The 22,723-nt window shown below is 27.6% G+C and overlaps 1 protein-coding gene across 3 annotated transcripts in view; it reads right to left on the reverse strand.

Annotated features, from left to right (window-relative positions):
- LOC136082389 (uncharacterized) overlaps positions 1-22,723 on the reverse strand; it is a 381,697-nt gene that overhangs the window by 175,814 nt on the left and 183,160 nt on the right. For all 3 annotated transcript variants that reach the window (XM_065801560.1, XM_065801559.1, XM_065801561.1), the window contains 2 exons: positions 15,691-15,726; positions 6,921-7,040 (listed from right to left, as the gene is read on the reverse strand). In XM_065801560.1, coding sequence (XP_065657632.1) covers positions 6,921-7,040; positions 15,691-15,726 — 156 coding nt within the window. The remainder of the gene's footprint in view (positions 1-6,920; positions 7,041-15,690; positions 15,727-22,723) is intronic.

Here is a 22,723-nt window from a genome sequence, read left to right on the forward strand (position 1 = left end):
AACCCAAAATCAAAATTCATCTTAGAGTTACATACCCCGTAAATATTTTAACAACATTTGGTACAGTCACACCACAGATGTATCAAAAATAATCAAAGCTCTCAAACCTAAGACATCGTCACTTGATATTATTCCAACAAACATTCTTAAATCTTGTTTAGAACTATTCAGTCCAATTATAGTTTACCTTGCTGACTTCTCATTCAAATCCGGAATTTTCCCAGCCTCATATAAAGTTGCTTAAACAACACCAATTCCCGAAAAATCAGGACTAGCAGAATACAATTTCCAAAATTCTTGAAAAGCTTGCATTATCTCGTCTTCTTCCACACGTAACTTCATCTATTAACTTCAATCCTTTACAATCTAATTTTAGATTGAATCACTCAACCAAAACGGCACTATTAAAGATATGCATTGACATCCTGCTAAGCATTGATGATGCTTTGAACACTATCCTCCTATCTCGAGACAAATCTTCAGCATTTGATACAATTGATCACAGCCTGTTGATTTCCAGTATTAAAGATAAATTTGGTGTCACAGAAAATGCACTAAAATGGCTGACATCATACTTGCACTCTGGAAAATCTTTTATTTCTATTAGATTAATACAATCTAGACTAATAGCAAGTTTAACAGGAGTACCACAGGGTAGTGTATTAGGCCCATTTCTATTTTCGATGTTTTTTTCGCCTATATATTGTATTATAGCTAAACTCGGTACCAATCATTATCAATATGCTGATGATACCCAACTTTATACTGTCATCAACCCAGGCATAGATAGCAATGTGTGTGTTGATGCAGTAACAATTGGTTTCTAGAAAATAGACTTCTCCTCAACTTAAATAAAACAGAAGCTATTTTATTTGGATCTAGAAAACAAATTAGCTAGAATAAAAATGGTTCAAAAATTGTTTTTTCTGGAATAGTACTAACTACTATAAATTCAGTAAAAACCCTTGGTGTCACCCTAGGTTCTTTTTTAAACAACAAACTGGTTGTTATTACTGTATCAACACCATCAATAAACATGCCACGAGAATTTTTTACTGATCTAGTAAGAGTAATTGTTCCATAGGTAGAACTTTTGACTTTTTAGGACAATGTCGCTTGCTTAGTAGATTTATTGTATAAAATCATGCATTTACATGACGCAATATCAAACAAGGAATCCAAGCTCTACTGAAACTAGCATAACATTCAAAACTTGATTTTTAGCAACTTAATTATGGTCCGGTAGTATTTAAGGCGTCAACGAGTTTCATTCCCGAGAAAATCTGTTAAGTTGGAATTAAAGCTTTGTCTCTTAGTCACACAACATTTTGAGCAACAAACTTGTATTTATCTTTAATACAGCCATTTTGTCTTTCTCTCAGTAAAAAAAATCTCCTTTTAACATAAAGTTTAGTTGGTAAAACATGTTGTGGCAGATCACATCTTTCACATAGTATCAAATGTTTTATTAGCCGTCGTTTACCCATAATATTAAATAATTAGACCAATTCCTGTAGCAACTAAAGAAAACAACAATGGATCAATCCAGATTTTGCAATTTACTAAAGCTAGCATACAAGTTGATTTGCTCAAATATTTAAAAAAAGTTATGCCAATGCAGCGCGGTAATATTATTAGTTATCAGAATAACACAAGCAACGGATCTCTCAGACCCAAAAATCAGGCATTTCCTGTTAAGCATTTTTATTTTTTACTACTGCTTTTGGTTTCATAAATGGATGGCAATAAAACTCATATTTTTGTTTTCATTTATATATATATATATATATATATATATATATATATATATATATATATATATATATATATATATATATATATATAAATTATATATATATATATATATATGTATATATATATATATATATATATATGTGTATATATATATATATATATATATATATAAGTATATATATATATATATATATATATATTTTTAAAGTTTTTTCAATTTAGGTGCCCCAAGAAGTCCTAAAGGTCTTGTCACAGAGCACCGCTTAAGTGCATTTAACCAGGAAGTTCACGCCTCCTTCCTTACTGTGACGCGAAAATATGCCCAAAGCTCGTTTCGAACCTGGATCTCCTGCATATAAAGCAAGCGTTCTAACCACTGCACCACGGCCGCACAAATATATAAATATATTTATATATATATATATATATATATATATATATATATATATATATATATATATATATATATATATATATATATATTTATATAAGACAACTAGATAACTGCAGCTAAATAAAATTTTTAAATGCAAAGAATCTGAACAACTTTGCCTTGAAATAAAATTACAATTAGAAAACGTTTTACTACGTTGTGTTTATCGCCCTAAGAGAAAATCTCTAGTTGCTTTATTACAGTTAAATGAAATAATTTGTGCTCTTGGTAACACTAGATCTTTGTTTGATACAAAAGTATATAATGGTTTAATACCAGGTAACTGTATCTTTCGAGGTGAGCTTATCTTTCCAAGCATAATTTGGCAACCTGACTAGATTATTACATCAGATAATGAAAAAAGTAAGAAAATCACAGATTCAATGTTGGTCTCTATTACAACCATCTCTATCAGAATGTCAAATATTCAACTTTTAAGAAAACTGATGGAAATCTAAACAACACACTTGATCTAATTAAATCAGAATCAAAATAAAGAATCAACAAAGAGTTAACAGACCTTGTCTCAGTGCAGCCTCTCAAGTGCATAAATCTCTTAGCTGGCAGCACAATTTAACCAGTAGTAGGTAAAATAGTTTTATTGGCAAAAAATTTCTTTTTAATTTAATAAATATAATGAAATAAACACTTTTATAAATAACATAAATTGGCAAGCTACACCTATGGATCGCGATGTTTAAGAACTTTATTCCATATATTCTAGCCTATATAATTAAGCGTGCCATAACTTTAATCCAAAGGCATCAAATAATACTATCGAAAAAAGGCGACCCTGGATCACAAACAAGTTAATCAAGCTAATTAGACTAAAGAAAAAGCTCTAGTACAAAAATCCAAACTCAAAGTGGAAAAATGCAGCGCACATAAAGAAGTATACAAATGTCAAAGGAGATGAAGAAAGACAGCAAATGAGCTTTACGTGCCTATGAGTCAAAGCTAGCTAACAACAAGCACAGTACAAAAAGACTATTTTCGTATAGTAATAGCAAATATGATATATAGTAGCTGTCTTATATTGTCTTTAACCTCAGTTTGAAATCAAATTAGCAGTAATGGAATAAAAAAAGCATACTTTCACAACAACCATTTTTGGACAGTTTTTACAAAGGATCTACTGAGTCAGCCACTAAAGCCTTTTGCATCCAAAATAAATGCTTTACTTTCAAATATAACAACTAACTAATTTATTTTTCTGAAACATCTAAAAAACCTTCATGGAAATAAGCCATTGGGCAATGATAACATTTGTCCGTTTGTTATAAAGCAAGTGCCTTATCAATGACAGTTGCGCTATCTTTGATCTTTCAATTTTCAATAAAATCTGAAAAAGTTTTCATCATTTTAGAGCTAATGTTACAACTATTTATAAAAAAGGCAGAAGAACAGATCCAGGCAACAACAGGCCAACATCGCTCACTACTGTTCAATGTACACCTATGAAAAAAATTTTTAGACAAGTTATAATCGATTATTTGGTAAATAATTAAATTGTATATCAAAACTCAACATGATTTTATTTCAAAAAAGATTTGCGTCACAAATCTTTTTGAAACGATGGATTTTTTGACTTAACCTAATTTCTCTTGATTTTTCAAAGGCGTTTAATAAAGTTTCTTATATAAGGCTGCTGCAAAAGCTTGAAATGTATATTATAAATGGCAATCTTCTAAATTAGGTAAAAGTCTTCTTAACAAACCGGAAGCAGTGTGTTATACTTGGAGATTCAACATCTGACTGGATTGATTTAACAAGCACTGTTCCCCAAGGTCATTTTTTAGGACCAAAAGTCTTCTCATATTTGTTAATGACCTGACAGATTATGTCAAATCCGTCCTTTGCAAAATGTACGCAGATGACACAAAGCTGATGAAAGTTGCCAAAATGATAAAGACCTAAAAAGTTTAAAATCCGATTTAGACAAGATTGTTACCTGAAATCAAACCTGGCTAATGGAGTTAAATGTGAAATGTAAAAAAAATGAAACTTCAGGCATGTTAACTCTGGAACAATAAAATTTGGTTATTTTATGGATGAAATAAAAAACGATGGTACAACCAAAAGAAAAGTTTTAGTCTCAAATTTCAAAAAAAGTTCTAATCTCTGAGAATCCTAAATATACTAAGCAGTGCAATATAATTGCAAACAAAGCAAATAACATGCTCGGAATTTTTAAACACACGTTTGTATCAAGAGACATTGACATCGGGCAAATAACTTATACAGCATATATTAGACCACATCTGGAAATTGCCATACAAGCTTGAAACTCGTACCTTGATAGTGACATAAAAAATTTTATAAAGGTACAACACAACACAACGAGAGTTCCTCACGCTTTAAAAAATAAAAGCTACAAAACTCAATGAAAAATCATGAAATTAACTACTCTTGAAAACAGACGGAAGAGAGGCAATCTTATTTTACAATATAAGCTTCTCAACAGTTCAAATCTAATTGATTGTCACGTAAAACATTGCAGCAGAACACTCAGAGCTCAAAATTGAATTAGGATCTATTGAATTAGGATCTATGTCAGGAACTGCAGAGTCAGACATAAGTTTTTCAACAGCCATGACTGGAATGCTTTGCCAGAAATGTCATAATAGCAACATCAATTGATAAATTTAAACAAATTCTGAATATTTTTTAGTCATCATAGTTACTACAGCTCATCATCTACTGTAAACACTTCACAAAAGTAACCGACATACGAGTTCGGTAAAGACGCGTATACTCAGCAACTAGTGATTTTAACAAGACAGTGGCTTTGTATAAATTTAATTACTAACTAAATAACTGTATACATACATATGTATATTTTCATAAACAAGACAAACTGTCTAATTTTTAAAACTATTTTTTTAATAAAAAACAATACATGTTTTGAATAAAACTAGTCATTTCCAAGTAAATTAAGTATTTAGTTTAAAAAAAACTGTTCAAAATATAATTATTCTTGTACAAACTAGAAATAATATAATTACATAAATACAATAAAATTAGTTAAAAAGTTTATCACGTCATACAAAAAAATATAGGAAGTAACAAAAGAATAGGTAAAAAGGTACGCAATATGTATAAAAAAAGCAATTAAACAGAAAGTGCCATTTGTAGATAGTTAACTGTTCATTCATTCCAGGTTTTAACCATTTTATAAACATACTTTTTTTAATTTTTAGCTCAAATTTGGTATATATGCTGAATCTAACACAGATAAATATTTATCATTTGTTTGCATAAAATAATTTTCAATAGCATGGAGGTGTTTATAGATAAGAGACTTTTTGTCCCTCTTGTAATGTTCAGATATCCGGGACGCGAGTTGTTGAGTAGTTTCGCCTATATAATAGGAGTTAGATCCTGCAGATACGAATTTATACAATACGAACGATTTGAACTCTAGAGTAATAGGACATCTCATATCTACAAAGATCTCCATGCTAATGAAAATTGTTTCATGCAAATAAATAATAAATGTATTTCTGTGTTAGATTCGGCATCAAACAAATTTGAGCTAGAAATTTAAAAATGTATTATTTATGAAATATATATTATGAAATAAGTATTATTTATGAAATCGTTAAAACCTAGAATGAATAAACAAGTTAACCATGTACAAACGACACTTTCTGTTTAGTTGCTATTCTTTATACATATTGCGTATCTTTTTACCCAATTCTTTTGTTATTAGCTATTTCAATTTCCTCTCCGATGGCGATTAAGAAGTTTATTGCCATCGGAGACGCTTAAACTCATTTCTCGTAATTTAAAAGATATTTTCATGAACATAAATTAAAAGTCCTCCCCGCCGTTTATTTGTTTTTTTTTTCTTGTAAGATATTTTTAAAATGAGGAATATTAAAATTATTGTCAAAATTGGGTAATGTAAAAAAAGTAAGGGCAAGGATACGGTTGACTACAGACTTGGAAAGTTGAAGGTTGTATGAGTCAGGAAAACACAAAGATGGGGAAGAATTGCAAAGCTTTGAAGTGCGGGAAAAAAACTTGAATAATAAAAGATTTTATAGCATGCAGGGACAGGTACATTAAAAGTATAAGATTTGGCAGAATGACCAGTCAACCAAGAATGAGTTTAGATTGTTGGAACGAAAGATAATAGCTACTTTTGGAACATTGTTGTTGATGCTGTTGTTGTTTTTGTTGTTGTTGCTGATGTTGTTTTTAGAACTAGAGATAAAAGCAGTGACAATAACAGTATTTGTAGAAAAGAGAAAAAAATTAAAATATACGACTATGGGAGAGAGACTTAAGCTTGGTAGAAAGAACTAAACTACGTCTACAATGTCATTTTGGATCTTGTCTACTACAGAAAGTGCATCATTAGAAGAACCAGCATGAATATGGCAACAGTTTTCCGTACAGAGACGAATAAGGGAAATAGAGAATAGAATAAGAAGTAAGAAAATGGTATGTGCGAAAACGAGAAGCAACTTTAGCAGATGATAACTTACTTATCATTTGTATAAATGGTTTCTATGAAAGGTCACATTAGTAAAAGATAATCTGAAAAGGCATAAAGGAGAGCAGTCAGTGATAAGGTTGCCATTAATCATCAAAAAAATCTTTTTATAAGTAATTAGCATTAATTAACTGATTAAATACTGTTAAAAAAGTCATTAAAACCAATTAATAACTCAGCAAAATATTATTTTAAAATAATGAAAACAAAATTTAAAACAAAGCATTATACCTAGAGGTTCTTTGTATTTATTTTCATTTTTATTTAGTTCTTTAGTAAATCGTGAGACATTCCAATAAAATTTTTGAAAAGGATCAAAATGAGGAGCCCAAATATTATTAAAGTTCATACCTAAATCAAATAATAATTAATTAAAAATACAAATATAAATAAAATTGTAATAGAAGTCTAAAATGCTGCCCCGTCCCAAACCCCCAGTAGATGTAGTAGCGCTCGGCTTTAATTCATATATATATATATATTTATTATTATTATATATATATATATATATATATATATATATATATATATATATATATATATGAATATATATATATACATATATATATATGTATATATATATATATATATATATATACATATATATATATATATATACATATATATATATATATATATATATATATATATATATATATAAATATATATATATATAAATATATATATATAAAAATTAAAAAAATATATATATAAAAATTAACAAATTAGCAAATTAGTGAAGTTCGGTTTTGAATCTTTTTCGGGCAGAAAAAGATTCAAGTCTGCAAAAATACCTCAGCAGGCCTTCTCCATAATGCTTCACAATGATGAAAATTGTCTTGGAAGACGAACAGTGAATCCTGCGTTGTACGAACACTGATAAAGAAGCAAATGATCAGGAATTCAAAGGTTTTTATGAGAAAAATGACTCGTCAAATAGGAATCAATTGCGAATCGGTTTAACTAATGGTCAAAAAGGCCCTCTGCTTTTGTAGCGGTTTAATTAATGGCCATTAGTTAAACCCCTATAAGCTCAAGCAAGAACAACTTTTCAACAGTGACAACAAGCAAATTTGACTCTAAAGATATTGCCATTGCTCAAGTGGGCCGTAATTTTACACCAAAAACGTGAATTTTATCTTCTTCTCTGATGAGAAGCTCCTTTCCTTTGAGCAAAATTACAACTGCCAAAACAGTCAGATTTTGGCAAAGGCACCTCCTTTATGTTTCAATAACGCCAAAATACTATATCGGATATGATATAGGCTTAAAATTGTGAAAATGGCAACTTTCCCCTCATTTTCGGTGATTCTGGGGTCAAAATCAACAAATATGAGTACAAAAAAAATAATCATGAAGACATGATGCCTCCGTGGGCTCAAACAATACTTTAGAAACAATGTATGTTTCACCTCAATAGAATTTTAATATATTCCAAAAATAATAAAGTAACAGCTTGAACGCATGCAATTGATAATTGACAAATTGAGAGAACTTGGTAAAAAAATGGCAAATAGAAATTCACCTTCTGCACCAATAAAGTGAAATTCTTAGGAAACTAGATTACCCCTGATGTTATAAAACCAGGCTGAGAATATCCAGTGCCTGAAAATGTAAGAGAAATTCGAGCATTTATTGCGCTGTGTAGCTGTTATAGAAGGTTCATTAAACAATTTTCTAGCATTGCGTTACCGTTGAATGGTTTATTAAATAATAATTCCGTTAATTTAGCTTTTGTAATTTTTGTAATTAAATTTAATACTTCTTAGAATCACCTAGAGTTTGTGGTCTGTAAAAAATAACTGGTGGAGTCTTGCAGAATTGCTCTCTGGAACTTTCGCCTATGTTTTCAACATTATTTAACACGTGCAAATTAGAGTCTTGCTTTCCAACATGCGGGAAGCCAGCATCTGTTATCCATATTTTTAAAATTCTTGAGAGCGTTCTGATTCGTCTAACTAATGTCCGATTATTCTTCATACTATCATAAGCAAGGTTTTTGAATCTCTAATTAACAAACACTATTCTCACATCTTGAATATAATAACTTACTTTCTGATCATTAATATGGTTATCATTCTTCTCAATCTACACATGATTTGTAAAATGTAATAAGCGATAGGTTTTACATTGTATGAAATAAATGTTGAGAGCTTAATGCTATTGCTCTCATCGTTTTAAAGGCCTTTGATTAAGTTTGGAATTCTGTTCTTATTCATAAACTCTCTTTTTACGTTGTATTAGGTAACATCTTTGGATTATAAAATCCTCTATTACCAAACTTAGTATAAAAATAGTAAACTTTAGGGGATTCTCAAAATTCTGCCCTCGACCCTATACTTTTTTTGATTTAAATTACTATTCTCTCAGAAATTCTTAAATCTATGCGAGCATTGTTCGCTGATGATACTACAATTCATGGCGGCAATATAAAATTACCATTTATGACAACTAGTAATATATCAACGTAATGTTGCTTTTCTTTGTCCCTTCAATAAACGCTAAAATATGCTTAAACTAATATTATATCAACGTAATGTTGCTTTCCTTTCTCCTTTTAATAAGTCTTACAATTAAGCTTCCCTTCATTTTGTTTTACTGATTCATACATTTTGCAACTATTTAAGTCATCTGGTAATAGTATGATTTATATATATATATAATACCAGTTATTAACTCTTTCCTAAACTCTTAAAACCTAATATGATTTTATTTTTGATATTTAAAGGTTTTAATTAAAAAATTCTAAAATGTGTTCTAGTAACTTTTGAAGGAGCTTTTGTGTAGACGTAAATTTTGCAAGATCGGATTAAAAAATTTTTCGATTTTAAAGATTGGTAATTGACCTATGCTAAAATAAGTAAAAGCTACCTAAAAATAGTTACCCATGACTCCGATGTCAAAAATGAAGAATTCTTTATTAAAACTTCCCACAACAAAATCAAAACGTAAATGTTTTGATTTTGTTGTATGGAGTTTTTACAAATGAAAAAGTCTTCAAAAAGCAATAGGGTAATATCAAATTATCTCGTATAAATTAAACAATTAAAAATAAAAATTAATCAAAATAATAGCTTTAAAGAAAAGTAACTTGAGACAACCGTATTATTTTGAACCGTTTTGTTTTACGTGACAACTTTCTTATAAAAAATCTTTAAACCAGCAAGTATTATACTAGAATAATAACTTTTGAAAAATATTTTATTGAGCCCAATTAAATATTTTCCAGCAGCATAACAAGGATAAAACAAAATACGGCATTTATTCCTTTCCAATGGTATGAAATGACTCTAAATACTGCATGAATGGAAGTATTGGTTAACACAAATGAATTTGTGAAATATCTTTTTCAGATACACCAATTTTTATAATTGATATATTCACAGACAACAGCTTTTTGTCAAAATTAAAATTGAAATTCGGCTATGTTTTGTTTTATTTTATTAAATTAATTGTCTTTTAAAAATCTTTTGAAAAACACTTAGAATATTATTACTTACGCTGTAAAATGTTGTTTGTTTGTTTTTTATTTTCACTGACATTAAAATATAACAGTACAATTAAATGCCGTATATATGGTGTTCCAATTATTAACATTTCAATATCAGCATAATTAAAATAAGAAAAACACTCACATATATAAATATTAGCATATATACATTTACAAATATATAAATGCGCATATATATAAACTGCTATCAATTAAACCTAAGCTCGGATCTGAAAGAAGATCACAAGATCTTGTCGTCAGAACCTTATAAAATACAAGCAAGCAAAATAAAGACAAGAATAAAACACAATAAAACGAAGTAAAAATTAAAATTAAAAAGTAATAAAATCCAAGTTAAAGAACAATTTTCAAAATATTAGAAGTATCAGAGTATATTATCAAGTAAAAAATACATTTTTTTAGATTGAACTTGAAAAGATGAAAGGAAGTTGGTTGATCGAAATTCCGCAAAACAAAACTATTTTATTGGTGGGGCCCACGAGAAGCAATGCAAAATTGACTATTTTTTGTGTAACAAAACAGCTCATTTAAAGAATTTATGTTTCTTATTCCGTATTTGTTGTAAGTTTTGTATGTGTAAAACAATCAGCATAGTTTATTATGCGGATTGTATGTTTTTGACGACGATAAAGAAGTTTTAATTTACCTTTTACAGTACTCCCCCAAGCAGTGTTAGCATAATTTATTTAACTGTGGATAAAAGAGTTATAAAGTAGGCTTAAGCAATTTTTACTAAGGTACTTACGAGCTTTATATAGAATTCCCATGTTTTTTGACATTTTAGTAGATACATAATTATTGCCTTGATACCAGGAGATGTTTTAGGCGAGTTAAAGGCCTAAGAATTTTGCAACGGAATCATTTTTCATTTCAATTTCGTATATTTAAAGTTGCGGCAAGTTTCTTGGTCGAAATCGTTTTTTGCATAGGAATGGAATAGAGTCCATTTTGGTTTTATTAATATTTGGTTATATTAATATTAATAATAAGTTAACGAACTACATTTAAACCAATTTTATATATGTTTTAATTCTTTAATCATAGAGATAAAGAATTCATATATTGCTTCTTGAGAAGATTAGATTGGTATCATCTGCGTACTTGAAAACTTAAAAGGTTAGAAGCTTTATTCAAATCATTTATATATATCAAGAAAAGTAGGGTTCCGAGGATAGAACCTTGAGGTCACACCAAACGATATCTAGATAATTATTTTGATAACCGTCGTTACTAATTACTAATTGTTCTGTTTCTTTGTTAACTTGCGTCTAAACCATTTTAAAGCAGTACCTTTACTTCCATAATGTTAAAGTTTTTGTAGTAAAATATAATGATCTACTGTGTTGAAAGCTTTTGATAGGTTAATGAAGATACCTAACAAGTACTGTGATCTTTCAAAAGATTTTGAGATTTTATGCAAAAGCTGGTAAATTGCATGTTCTGTTGAGTTACCTTTTTTAAAGCCGAATTATTTTTTTAATAGTATGATGTTTTTGTTGAAATGATTGTATATTCTATTAGGTATTATTTTTCTAACATTTTTGAAAATACAGAATAAACAGAGACGGGAAGATAGTTGCTAATATTTGACCTACCACCCTCTTTAAAGATATGAATAACTTTAGCAACTTTTAATTGCTCTTGGAATATTCCTTGATTGATAGAAGCTTTAAAAATTTTAAAAAGAACATGTTTTAATATACCATAACAATCTGTAATTACATTTCCATTAATTTCATCTGCTCCTGTTTCTTTATTTATTTTCAAAGAATTCAAAGCTAAATCGAATTCCTCAAAAGATAATTCTGAGTAACGGGAACGACATTATCTGATTGAGTTTATTGTTTAGTTTTTTTATATAGCTCCAGGTGATTCTTCTTCTGGTACAACAAGTATATTGTCGTTTTTATACATAACTTGATACATTGATTAATTGCTTTTATTGTAATATTATTTTATATTTATCCACATAGTAGATTATATATATATTCTCTCTCTCTCTCTCTCTCTCTCTCTCTCTCTCTCTCTCTCTCTCTCTCTCTCTCTCTCTCTCTATTTTTATATATATATATATACATATATATACATATATATATATATATATATATATATATATATATATATATATATATATATATGTGTATATATATATATATATATATATATATATATATATATATATGTGTATATATATATATATATATATATATATATATATATATATATATATATATATATATATATACATACATACATACATATATATATATATAATATATATAGAGAGAGAGAGACTTCCATACACAAATTGGGATCACTAATTATTATATTGTTTCTTGCATCCGGGTGTTTATTACTGAGAGCCTTATATCGATTGTACCAATACGGAGAGGTAATCCGCCTATTAGGAGGTTTAGCACTATATATGGCACCAGAAAAAGTGAGGATGCTGGGAGGATTTAGTTTTACTTTTCTATTCAATTTTCATGTCATCAAATTAAACCGTTTATATATGGCACTTTTATTAACGATATTCAATGACAATAAATAAAAGTTGCTATTGCTCTCAATGAATAAAGTTTCTATTAATCTCAAATTTCCTTGGTTTTTCACGATTAAATATATGTAGAATGTTTTAGAACCAAATCATTTGAAAACTTGTTTTTTATATTTGATATACGTGCATTATGTCATTGAACGAATATTACACACATATTGTATTGGTAAATGTTATTCATATATCGTTTAATAAATATTTGTATTTGTCAAATAATGTGTTTTATGTGTTTTTATTTTGTTTCATCTATGGTTATATGGGTTAATATTTTGTAAGTTCTCTATGTGTTTGCCGTTTGTAGTTAAAATATATACAATAGTATATGAATAACTCAGTAATCCTTTATAACTTGAATAAATTTTAACACTTCAGTTGAGGCTATATTTACGGTGTATACTTCCAATAACTCGGTTATTTTTTAATAAGCTGGTTTCTTAATCCCTTAGAGATGTGATTTATTGAAAGTTTATTATGATGTGTCATGTTATTTATTAATTTTGTGTTAATAGACAGCTTAGCTTAGCTTCACATTGATGTCTATTGTTAAAAAGTATATTCAGTAGTTTCATTACTGAAACTGACTACATTTAGGCATTAACTAAATGCCAAGGATTCAGTTTTCAAATAAAAACAAAGTTTTATCTTCTATTTGATAATCTATTTTTAGCTTTGCTTTTTTAAAAAGAGTTGTTATTACAAACTTAAACAAAAGAAAAAGAACCTCACAAATAAAGTTTCTTATTTGATATCTGTTTAGTCACATCTTTGAGATTTCAAACAAATAAAATTCATAAGATTTTATAGTGTAACGAGCGTTTTAAACAATAATATTGTTTCATTTTCAGGTCTAGTTGCTTCTCTAATAATCTGATTTTCGAAAGTTCCTGCATAGCAGAGTTTAGAAAATTTTCCAAATGTTGATCGTTTTATAAATACCAGAACGAGGTTTTATAATTTTTAAACCATTTATTAAAAGCTTTAAAATCTTAACTATGTTATAATTCAAATCACTTTCATAATTATTTTGGATACTTTTTATGTTAAATATTATATTTTTTTGTAATTTTTTTTTATTTTTAAAGTTTACATTTTTAATTTATCTCAAAAAAAATTTGTTTTTTTTTGGAATTATTATTTTGTATTGATATATTGGCTATTTTTGCTTTGTTTTTTTATATTACCGTTATATATTCATATGTGAATTAAAACCATTTGTACTTTTATTACCCTTTGTGATTTTATGATTATGATATAGACGGTTTCCATTTGCATTAATTTTCAATATATAGCACAAACAACAGGTATAATAATAATAATTCAAATGCCTGATAAAAGATTCAAAGTTTTTTTTTGTTTTTGTGTCATTTTTCTTTTTAAATAAATATTTTTTTCCAAAAACACCTGAAGAAATGTTACGCAATTGCCTTTGATGTTAAAAATTATCTTAAACATAATTTTATGAACTTCTCTTGATATGTAAAAATTATTGAACTTCTCTTGATATGTGAAAATTATTGAAGTAAATAAATATAGTAAATTAATTGTTAACTAAAGCCCGCAGAACTTTGAATTGAATAATTTTCTGATGTTCACTTAAATTTATTAACCTATAGAGACCAAATTAATAACAAGTTTAGAAATAGTCGAACGTGAAACAGGCTTATCATGAACCGTAATGTACGTGTCTTGACAGCTATAATATATTATACGCTAAAAGAAGCTTTCGCATTATTCAAGATAAAGCATCAGCTCATCAAAAATACACTCAGCAAATAATGCACCTTTGTTAACGCAATATGAAATCTGTTAAACAATTTACGCATAATGTTTGCAATTTGCATGAAAATATGCAACTTGCTTTAGATGCATTAACAAAATTTTTCAAGCGTCTTCAATCATGTTTGTATTTGAAATTATATATAACTTTGTTTGTGAACCATACATATACAATTGCCATTATGACAAATCTGTTGAATACAAAGATATGAAACAGTTCAATAAACATTTTCAAACTGTTGATACATTTTGGTTTTGAAGTATGCAGGGACGAGGGAGAAAGCCTGAAGCTAAAACATATGCAAGCATCGAAAAATCTTTTAAGAAGTCTACTGTAACAAAACTCATACAAACATATCAGCAATGCGTGATATGTTTGGATGAGTTATGTTATAGTAGGCAGTATTTCTACAAATGTGTGTTTGTTTAACTCGTATTTGTAAAGAAAAACCAATCAACGGTTTTTAATGAACTGAAGGATGTTTCGATGAATAAAATTGCGTTATTCCAAGTTGACTATGTTGCGGTAATCCAAAATGAACCGTAAGTAGCTCATTTTGGTCAAAGTCAAGTTTCTATTATGATTCTATTATGACGAAGTCAAGTTTCTATTACGTTAAGATAAAAACATCTTTATTAAAAACTTTAAATATAAAAAAATAAGAATTAATATTAACAAATACATTTACGAAAAGTTTTAGGTTTATGACAAAACTTTTAGAAAAACATAACTTTATCATGTATTTTTTAACCTACGTTATATAAAAATTGCAAAAGTTGTTTCATTATTTTTTGAAATTAAATTTATAAAAAGTAAAGTAATTGATCCACTTTAAATTTTTGATGCTAGTTTTTTTCCAGAATAAAATAAATCAAATTATGCAAATAAATTTACTGTAAAAATAATATTTTAAAATGATGCGTTTTTTATCGCATGACATTGGAAAGTACGATATGGTATTCGGAAGCATTAAAATAACTTAATTAAAGTAACATTGCTATTAAAAATATTTTTTTAATAAACTTTCTTGTGTCTAATTTAATATTTACCTTCTTAAGATTGACAAAGAAAGAATTTTTTTTGTATGGAATAAATTTTACAATATAAAAACACATTTACAAAAACATTACTAATAAAAAAAATAGGCTAAATAAACCTGTTAGAGGAAGAATAACTGGATAGGATCCATTATCTAAAAATAAATTTCACTTGTATATATAAAGTTATTAAAACTTACTAATTGTACAATTAAGGAAAACAAAAAACACTAACCAATTTTTGACTGAAAAAAACCTTAAAAATGACTAATATACAATCAACACATTTTAGTTATGCCATGAAAATGAAAAAAATCAATATTAAAGTTTGACCTTATTTTTTAGTAAAATCTTTCAAGAAAATATTCAAAACAAACTAAAAGTATATATTGATAATCTTTTGCTCAACGCTTTATTTATTTTGTTTTAAAACCCACCAAATTAAAAATAAGATTTTAATTATATTTAAAATCATAAATAATATATGGCATAATTATAACAACTAGCTGATCTGACCCGTAAAATTACGGGTCTTTGTATGTCTATACCACACTAACATTTTCTAGAACTTTTCCTTTTTTACATATTATGGCTTTACGGATCCATAACATATGGGCATTTACCAAACCTATTGTTTCTATACTTTTTATTCCACACCGATCATTTCTATACCTTCTATTTGTTTACTTCAACATTTTTACGTAAAATAACTCATTTTGAAAAATCGCTTTGAGAGCAAAAAAATTAACATGCGCACCTAGAGCTTGTATAAGTTGTATAACCATTTTCTTTGTACAAACTCAACTTAATTGTAAAAAAACACTAAATGATTAACCAAAGTAACATAAGAATCTCAATCATGGCAGATAGCAACAAATTATTTCTCACAGTGTTTTTATGTTTTTAGAAATTTAAGCTTTGTAAAATCTTTCCGTTTGTTAAAGCGTATAATATCGTTACATTTGTTTGTATATAATCTCTATAAAACATTGAAAGTATTTTGTATTTTAAAATAATCAAAAAAAATAAAAAGTCGCTAGTGTTAAGAGTCGAACCACGGCTTACTTGCTAAGTAGCTGGGCGCGCTATTTACCCAGCCATGCCGGCACGTTGTTAAACAAAAATTTTTAATACTATATAATAATTTTTTTAACGGTAACAGATTTCATAGGTCAAAATAAAGACAGCTTGACGCAATTCAGTTTTCAAGTGAAAATAAAACTGTAAATTTTGATAAATGTTTCATTATGTTTTAAAATAACATTGAAGTTTGCGTACATTTGATATTTGCATGGTCTTTCGTTCACATTTTCTTATAAAATAAAGTGCCGCGACTTTTTCTCGCAATTACCTTGGTTGCAATTGCTGTCAAAAAATTTGTTTCAGACACGCACAAATGAGCGTTAATACTACTACTACTACTACAACAACAACTACTACTACTACTACTACTACTACTACTACTACTACTACTACTACTACTACTACTACTACTACTACTACTACTACTACTACTACTACAACTACTACTTCTTCTACTACTACTACTATTAAAATCAAAAATAATAATAAGTGATAAATGTATTAAATATATAGTGATAAATGTATATAAATAAGAAAAATAAAGTTTAACTTTTTAACTATTTTGTATGTTATTTATATAACTAGTTATTTATGTTAATTAGTCAACACTGATTGATTAATGATTCCTGAAAATAATTTACGTTTGATACAAAGACATTTGATATAAGCGAATATTAATGTTAAAGTTTGTAGCAAATTAATATGAAAATTCTTTCAAGAACGTTGTTGAAAAATATAATATACAATGTCAACATGAATTCTAACATAATAGTTCAGCAGAAATTTTTATTTCTTTATTTTTTAGCTTTGTTATTTAGGTACCCCAAGAAGATCTAATGGTCTTGTCACAAAGCACTGCGGAAGTGCATTTAAATAGGAAGTTTATGTCTCCTCCTTTACCGTGACGCGTAAACATGACCAGAGTTCGTTTCGAACCTGATCTCCTGCCTCTAAAGCAAGCGCTCTAACCACTGCGCCATGACCGCTATTATTAAATTTAAAAATATTTTTGGTAAACACTTTAAACTTGGTGGGTATTATAATTAAACAATTTTAAATGATTTGAAGTTATATTTTAAGATTGGAAAAGAAAGTAACAATAAATTACAATTTAAGAGGCCATGAATTCGTGGAGTTAAAAGCACTTATAATATACAGTAAGCCACTGTCATGTATGGAATAGCACTTGCCTCAGTATGCAGTTTATGTATTTTATATATATTCCTTAATTTCTGCAGTGCAATTTATATATTTTATATATATTCTTTAAATGCTGCAAAAAAATAAAAATTTTAAACCTTTTTATTTTTTTGTTAAATACAAAAGAACAATTTTCATTTTGGAATCACTCTGGGTCCGGAATTAAAACTACAGGTTGTTTAAACGTATTGTAAGCAAAGTTACAGGAAACATTAGTGATTTATGGTTGATACGAAATATTATATTTACCAAACTAATACATAAACTAAGTATTATCAAATTAATACATAACATGAAAAGATTTGAAACAATATAGTTTCTTATTATGTATTGCATGTAACGCATTCGGTATATTTTCTTTACCTATCGTGCATCTGGTATGTTTTAATTAACAATTATAGTTGTATCATGATTTTAATAGGATATATAAAATTAATATTTGATTATATCATTTTTTTAATTGGACTTGTTACTAATTATTAGTTAGCTTAATTGAATTACAATGTAATAAGCTTCAAAATTATGTAAAGTTAAAACGAACTAAAACATAAATCAAATTTCAGAGTTAAATAATTGCAGCAACATCTCCCTAATCTTGAACTATAGCATTTAATTCCGTTTTATAAAGTTTTAATTGTTATTTAATTTAAAAATTTTTATTACTCAACATGCCAGCGCAGCCGAATGGTTAGCTAGCAGAGCTCCAGCTCTGTTTCGAATCCCAGCATTGCAGATTTATTGCTTTTAACTTATTCGATTTTTTTTAAATTACGAAATAAAATACTTTTGAAATTTTACATATAATTTATATATATTATATCATTTGTAAAGACATTACACACTATAACACACCAAAAGATTTTTCAAAAAGTTAAAAATTCCAAAAACACCAAAACACAAATTTAACTTGTTGCGTAAGTGCCATAAATAAGATACTTATGTTATTAATGTGCTCAGTTAATTTCATTAAAAAATTTGAAGTATCTATTAATGCAAAAAAAAAAGAAAAGGCTTTTACTTATCTATCAAATTTATGCGAGTAATAGAAAAAGAAATCATTTGCAATTAATTAGCAAACTTGTATACCGTTTGCAATTAACAAACTCTTTTCAAGTGGGTTTATAAAAACAACCAAAAATACTTAAATTTGTTAAGTTCCTCAGAGTTCTGTAATAGGACTTTTTATTTTCCTACCATACTTTAATGATTTATCTTTAGCATCAAACTTATTAAAATTCATTTTATTTGCTGATGACTCTAATCTTTTTTGTTCTAATGAAAATATTAAAACACTTTTTATAGTAGTCAATGAGGAACTAAATAAAGTAAATAAATAGTTTGTATGTAACAAACCGTCTTTTAATGTTCAAATGACAAAATATTCCCTTCCGCAAACCAAGCAAATCAAAAAATATACTACTTGTTTTACCAAATTTTTGAATTAATAAAACTGACATTTTAAGGCAAAATTCCGTAAATTTTTTGAATCAACATTTTGATAAAATCTATCATGGAAACAGCGTATAAACTCCATTAGAAAAAAATCTCAAAAAACGTTGGCATAATCTATCAAGCGAATCCATTTTAAAATTTAAGACCCGTAAAAAATTTATGTTTTTCTTTTATGCATAGTTTTTTTAACTTACTGCAATATAGAATGGGCAAGTACTAATCACAATAAAGTAAGAAATCTGTGCAGCGAGCAAAAAAACAAACAGTTAGAATTAAATTTGTTGCTGGTAAAGCTGTTAATTGTAAACCTCTTTTGGCTTTTAGCCTTAAATATTCTCAAAGGCTTTTAGCCTTAAATATTTTCAAACTTAAGACTTTTAGTCTTTAATATTCTCAAACTTAAAATTCATATAGTTTTAGAGTTCAAGTATAAAACAAAATGTGGACTCCATATTTTGTTTTTAAAATTTTAAAACTTATTTTGAAGAAACACGCCATAAGTATTTTACAAGATTTTCGAAATACAACTTTGTTGTACTAAACTCTAAAACTGAGTTCTTTTTCAATTCAAAATCTTGGGCCTTTTTTGTGGAAAATTTTTCTAATCGTTGTTGCCAATAAGAATATTTTGCATAATCAGTTTGAAATAAAATCAAAGCGGTGTTTATTATTGTCTTTTTTTATGAACATTTATACATAATAGGCATATCAATATTAAATACTACTTTCCATAAGCGTTCTGGTAAAATCAACAAACAATTAACAATGAGAGCAACAAAAAAAGTATAAATATTGAAGAATAAAAATCATTTAAAAAGATAAAAACTTTAGAGGAATATTAAATATTAGAAATTAAAATATTAAACATGAGAAACGAACATATTAAAATAAAGTATTAAAAAGTTATTTAAGTTTATATTTTATAAGGAGTTTTAAATAGTTTTCTGAACAAAACCATAATTGTCAACTAATCGAATTGAAGTCGGAGGTCTTATATATTTTCGCACCCAAGAAATAAAGTCCTCTCTTCCAAGTTCTAATTTGACTTTTACGAAATTTATCGAGCGGCCTTGGTTTCTAGTGTTAACATAATGAATATTTACAATAAAGCAGTTATTAAAATTAAAACAAATCAATTTATTAATACATTGCCTAGTTATTAAGCAAGACCTAGCTTTTATAATATTTACAATAAATGATTGAGGCTTTGCGCAAACTTTTCCTTTATCATTAAACTTCTTTGCCCTTGTATCAACTGATTTAAAATAAGATAGTTGTGTTTTGGTCATGCCTATGTTGATAAAACCATAGTTTGGTAAATTTTTAATCTAGCACCTCTTGTTGAATATGGCCTTAGTTTTGAAAAAACTTAAATCTTTTACTCATATTTTTAAATGGAGTACAAAAAAAGTCATTTAGTTTTTGCGATTGGTCTAGTATGCATCCAAGAAAACAGTAGGTTTTTGTAAAGCTAATAATATGGTCGCGATATAACAATTTAGTGGTCCTAGTGTTTAAGAGTCGCTTAAATGTACCAAAAAGCACGCATTCAGTTTTTTACCTTTTTCATCTCTAAATATTATTGCCAAACTTAATAGTGTTAGTAGTGTTAGTGCTCATTGAGCACGTAACCCTTATTAACCATTGCAACCAAGGTAGTGGCTAGAAAGAGTAGCAGTACCTTGTTTTATTAGAAAGCCTGAACGACCGTGTATGCAAATATCTAACGTAAGTAAACTTTAAATAAAGTAATGTTAAAACTTACTGAAACATTTATCAAGTTTTACTGTTTGACTTTAACTTGAAAATTGTATGGCGTCAAGCTCTCTTTAACTTTGATCTATAAAATTTGTTTCCGTTAAAAAAGTCATTATATAGTATTAAAAATTTTTTGTTTAATAATGTGTCAGCTTGGCCAATTGGATAGCGCGCCGAACTTCTGAACAAGTAAGCCGTGGTTCAATTCCAACTACTGCTACTCCAGATGTTGCTGAGGAGGCAAAAAAGAAAAGCCCGTAGCTAGAAAAATATTTAAAACTTTCATTTACAATTAAAAGTTTTATTTGCTATAAATATATGCTGCAGCCGTTTTTCAAGACGCCTAATTTGCTAATTACGTATTTCGGGAAAAACGCATTTAAAAAAAAACTATTAGGAGAAAGTCTTTGTAAAACGTTTTTTGAAACAAAATACTTTTAAGAATTTCATCAGAACTCTTCGAAAATATGTATTCACTAACGTTTGTAGACATCTAAACTAGCTTATTTTGAAAAAAAGTCATAACTGATTTTTTTACCTTAAGGTGTTTTGAAAAACGGCTGCAATTTGTATAATACAACGAATATGTTGAAATTAGAAAACTTAACGCAAATTTTAAAATCTGTTAACAAAATCCACTATACCAAAAAAATTAAAAGTAATTGCAGTTTAGCGCACTAAAAAATTTTATGTATAGTATGCTGATGTGTGCAAAGAAATATTATATAAATCGTTTTATAATATAAAACTAATTTTTTTAAACCAATGTAAGTGTAAATGTTTTAAGCATATGTTGAGCATGCTGGCATTATATAGAGAGATAATCGCGTATAATACATTTATCAAAAAAAATTTAAATTTTATTTAAACTTTAGGAATCTGTTTTGCTAAATTATTTTTTATATGAGCAAAATTGAAGAAATTTCAAAATTTATTACGCTAAGTAGAGGTCTTAAACCCCCAAAACAAAACTGATGAGAGTGAACTTAACGATTGAGCTATCAATAAAATGCATATAGCAAAAAACAAACCTAATTATAAGTTTCTAAAAAGCTCTACGTATGCGAAAAATGTGCATATGTTAGTTTTAATGCTCTTGAATGATTTTTTAAGAATAATTTATTTAACTAAAACAATTAAAGTAAACAAGGAATAATTATATAAATAATCGGTGTGGAGTAGATATGTATAGAAATGGTAGATTTGGTAAAGACTTGTATTTTTTGGATCCGGAAAGCTAGGTTATATAAGGAAAAAGTATAGAAAAGTTCGGTTTGGTATAGATTAACAAAGAACCGTGTTTTTACCTATCTCAGCTAGTATTATTTATTAATTTATTTTCTCCAAAGCAGTCATCAATAGTAACTAATTCATCTTTATGCGCCTCTTCAATGACATTAATATCTTTTCCAGAGAAATACACAACAGTGTCATCAGCGTACAAAAATAACGTTACTAATAGTTCCCAAAAGCCATTAAAATAAATAATAAATAGCAATAGGCTTAATATAGATTCCTGAGAAACGCCCAATTTTAATTTGAAGTTATAAGATCTATTCTTTCTATTAAATTTGACTACCTGATCTCGATTAAAAAGATAGTCTTTAAACCATTCTAAGTCCGATTTTAATACACCGTCCGATGACAGGTTATTTAGTA

Source organism: Hydra vulgaris, chromosome 07 (assembly GCF_038396675.1).
Source record: "Hydra vulgaris chromosome 07, alternate assembly HydraT2T_AEP".
Lineage (NCBI taxonomy): Eukaryota > Metazoa > Cnidaria > Hydrozoa > Anthoathecata > Hydridae > Hydra > Hydra vulgaris.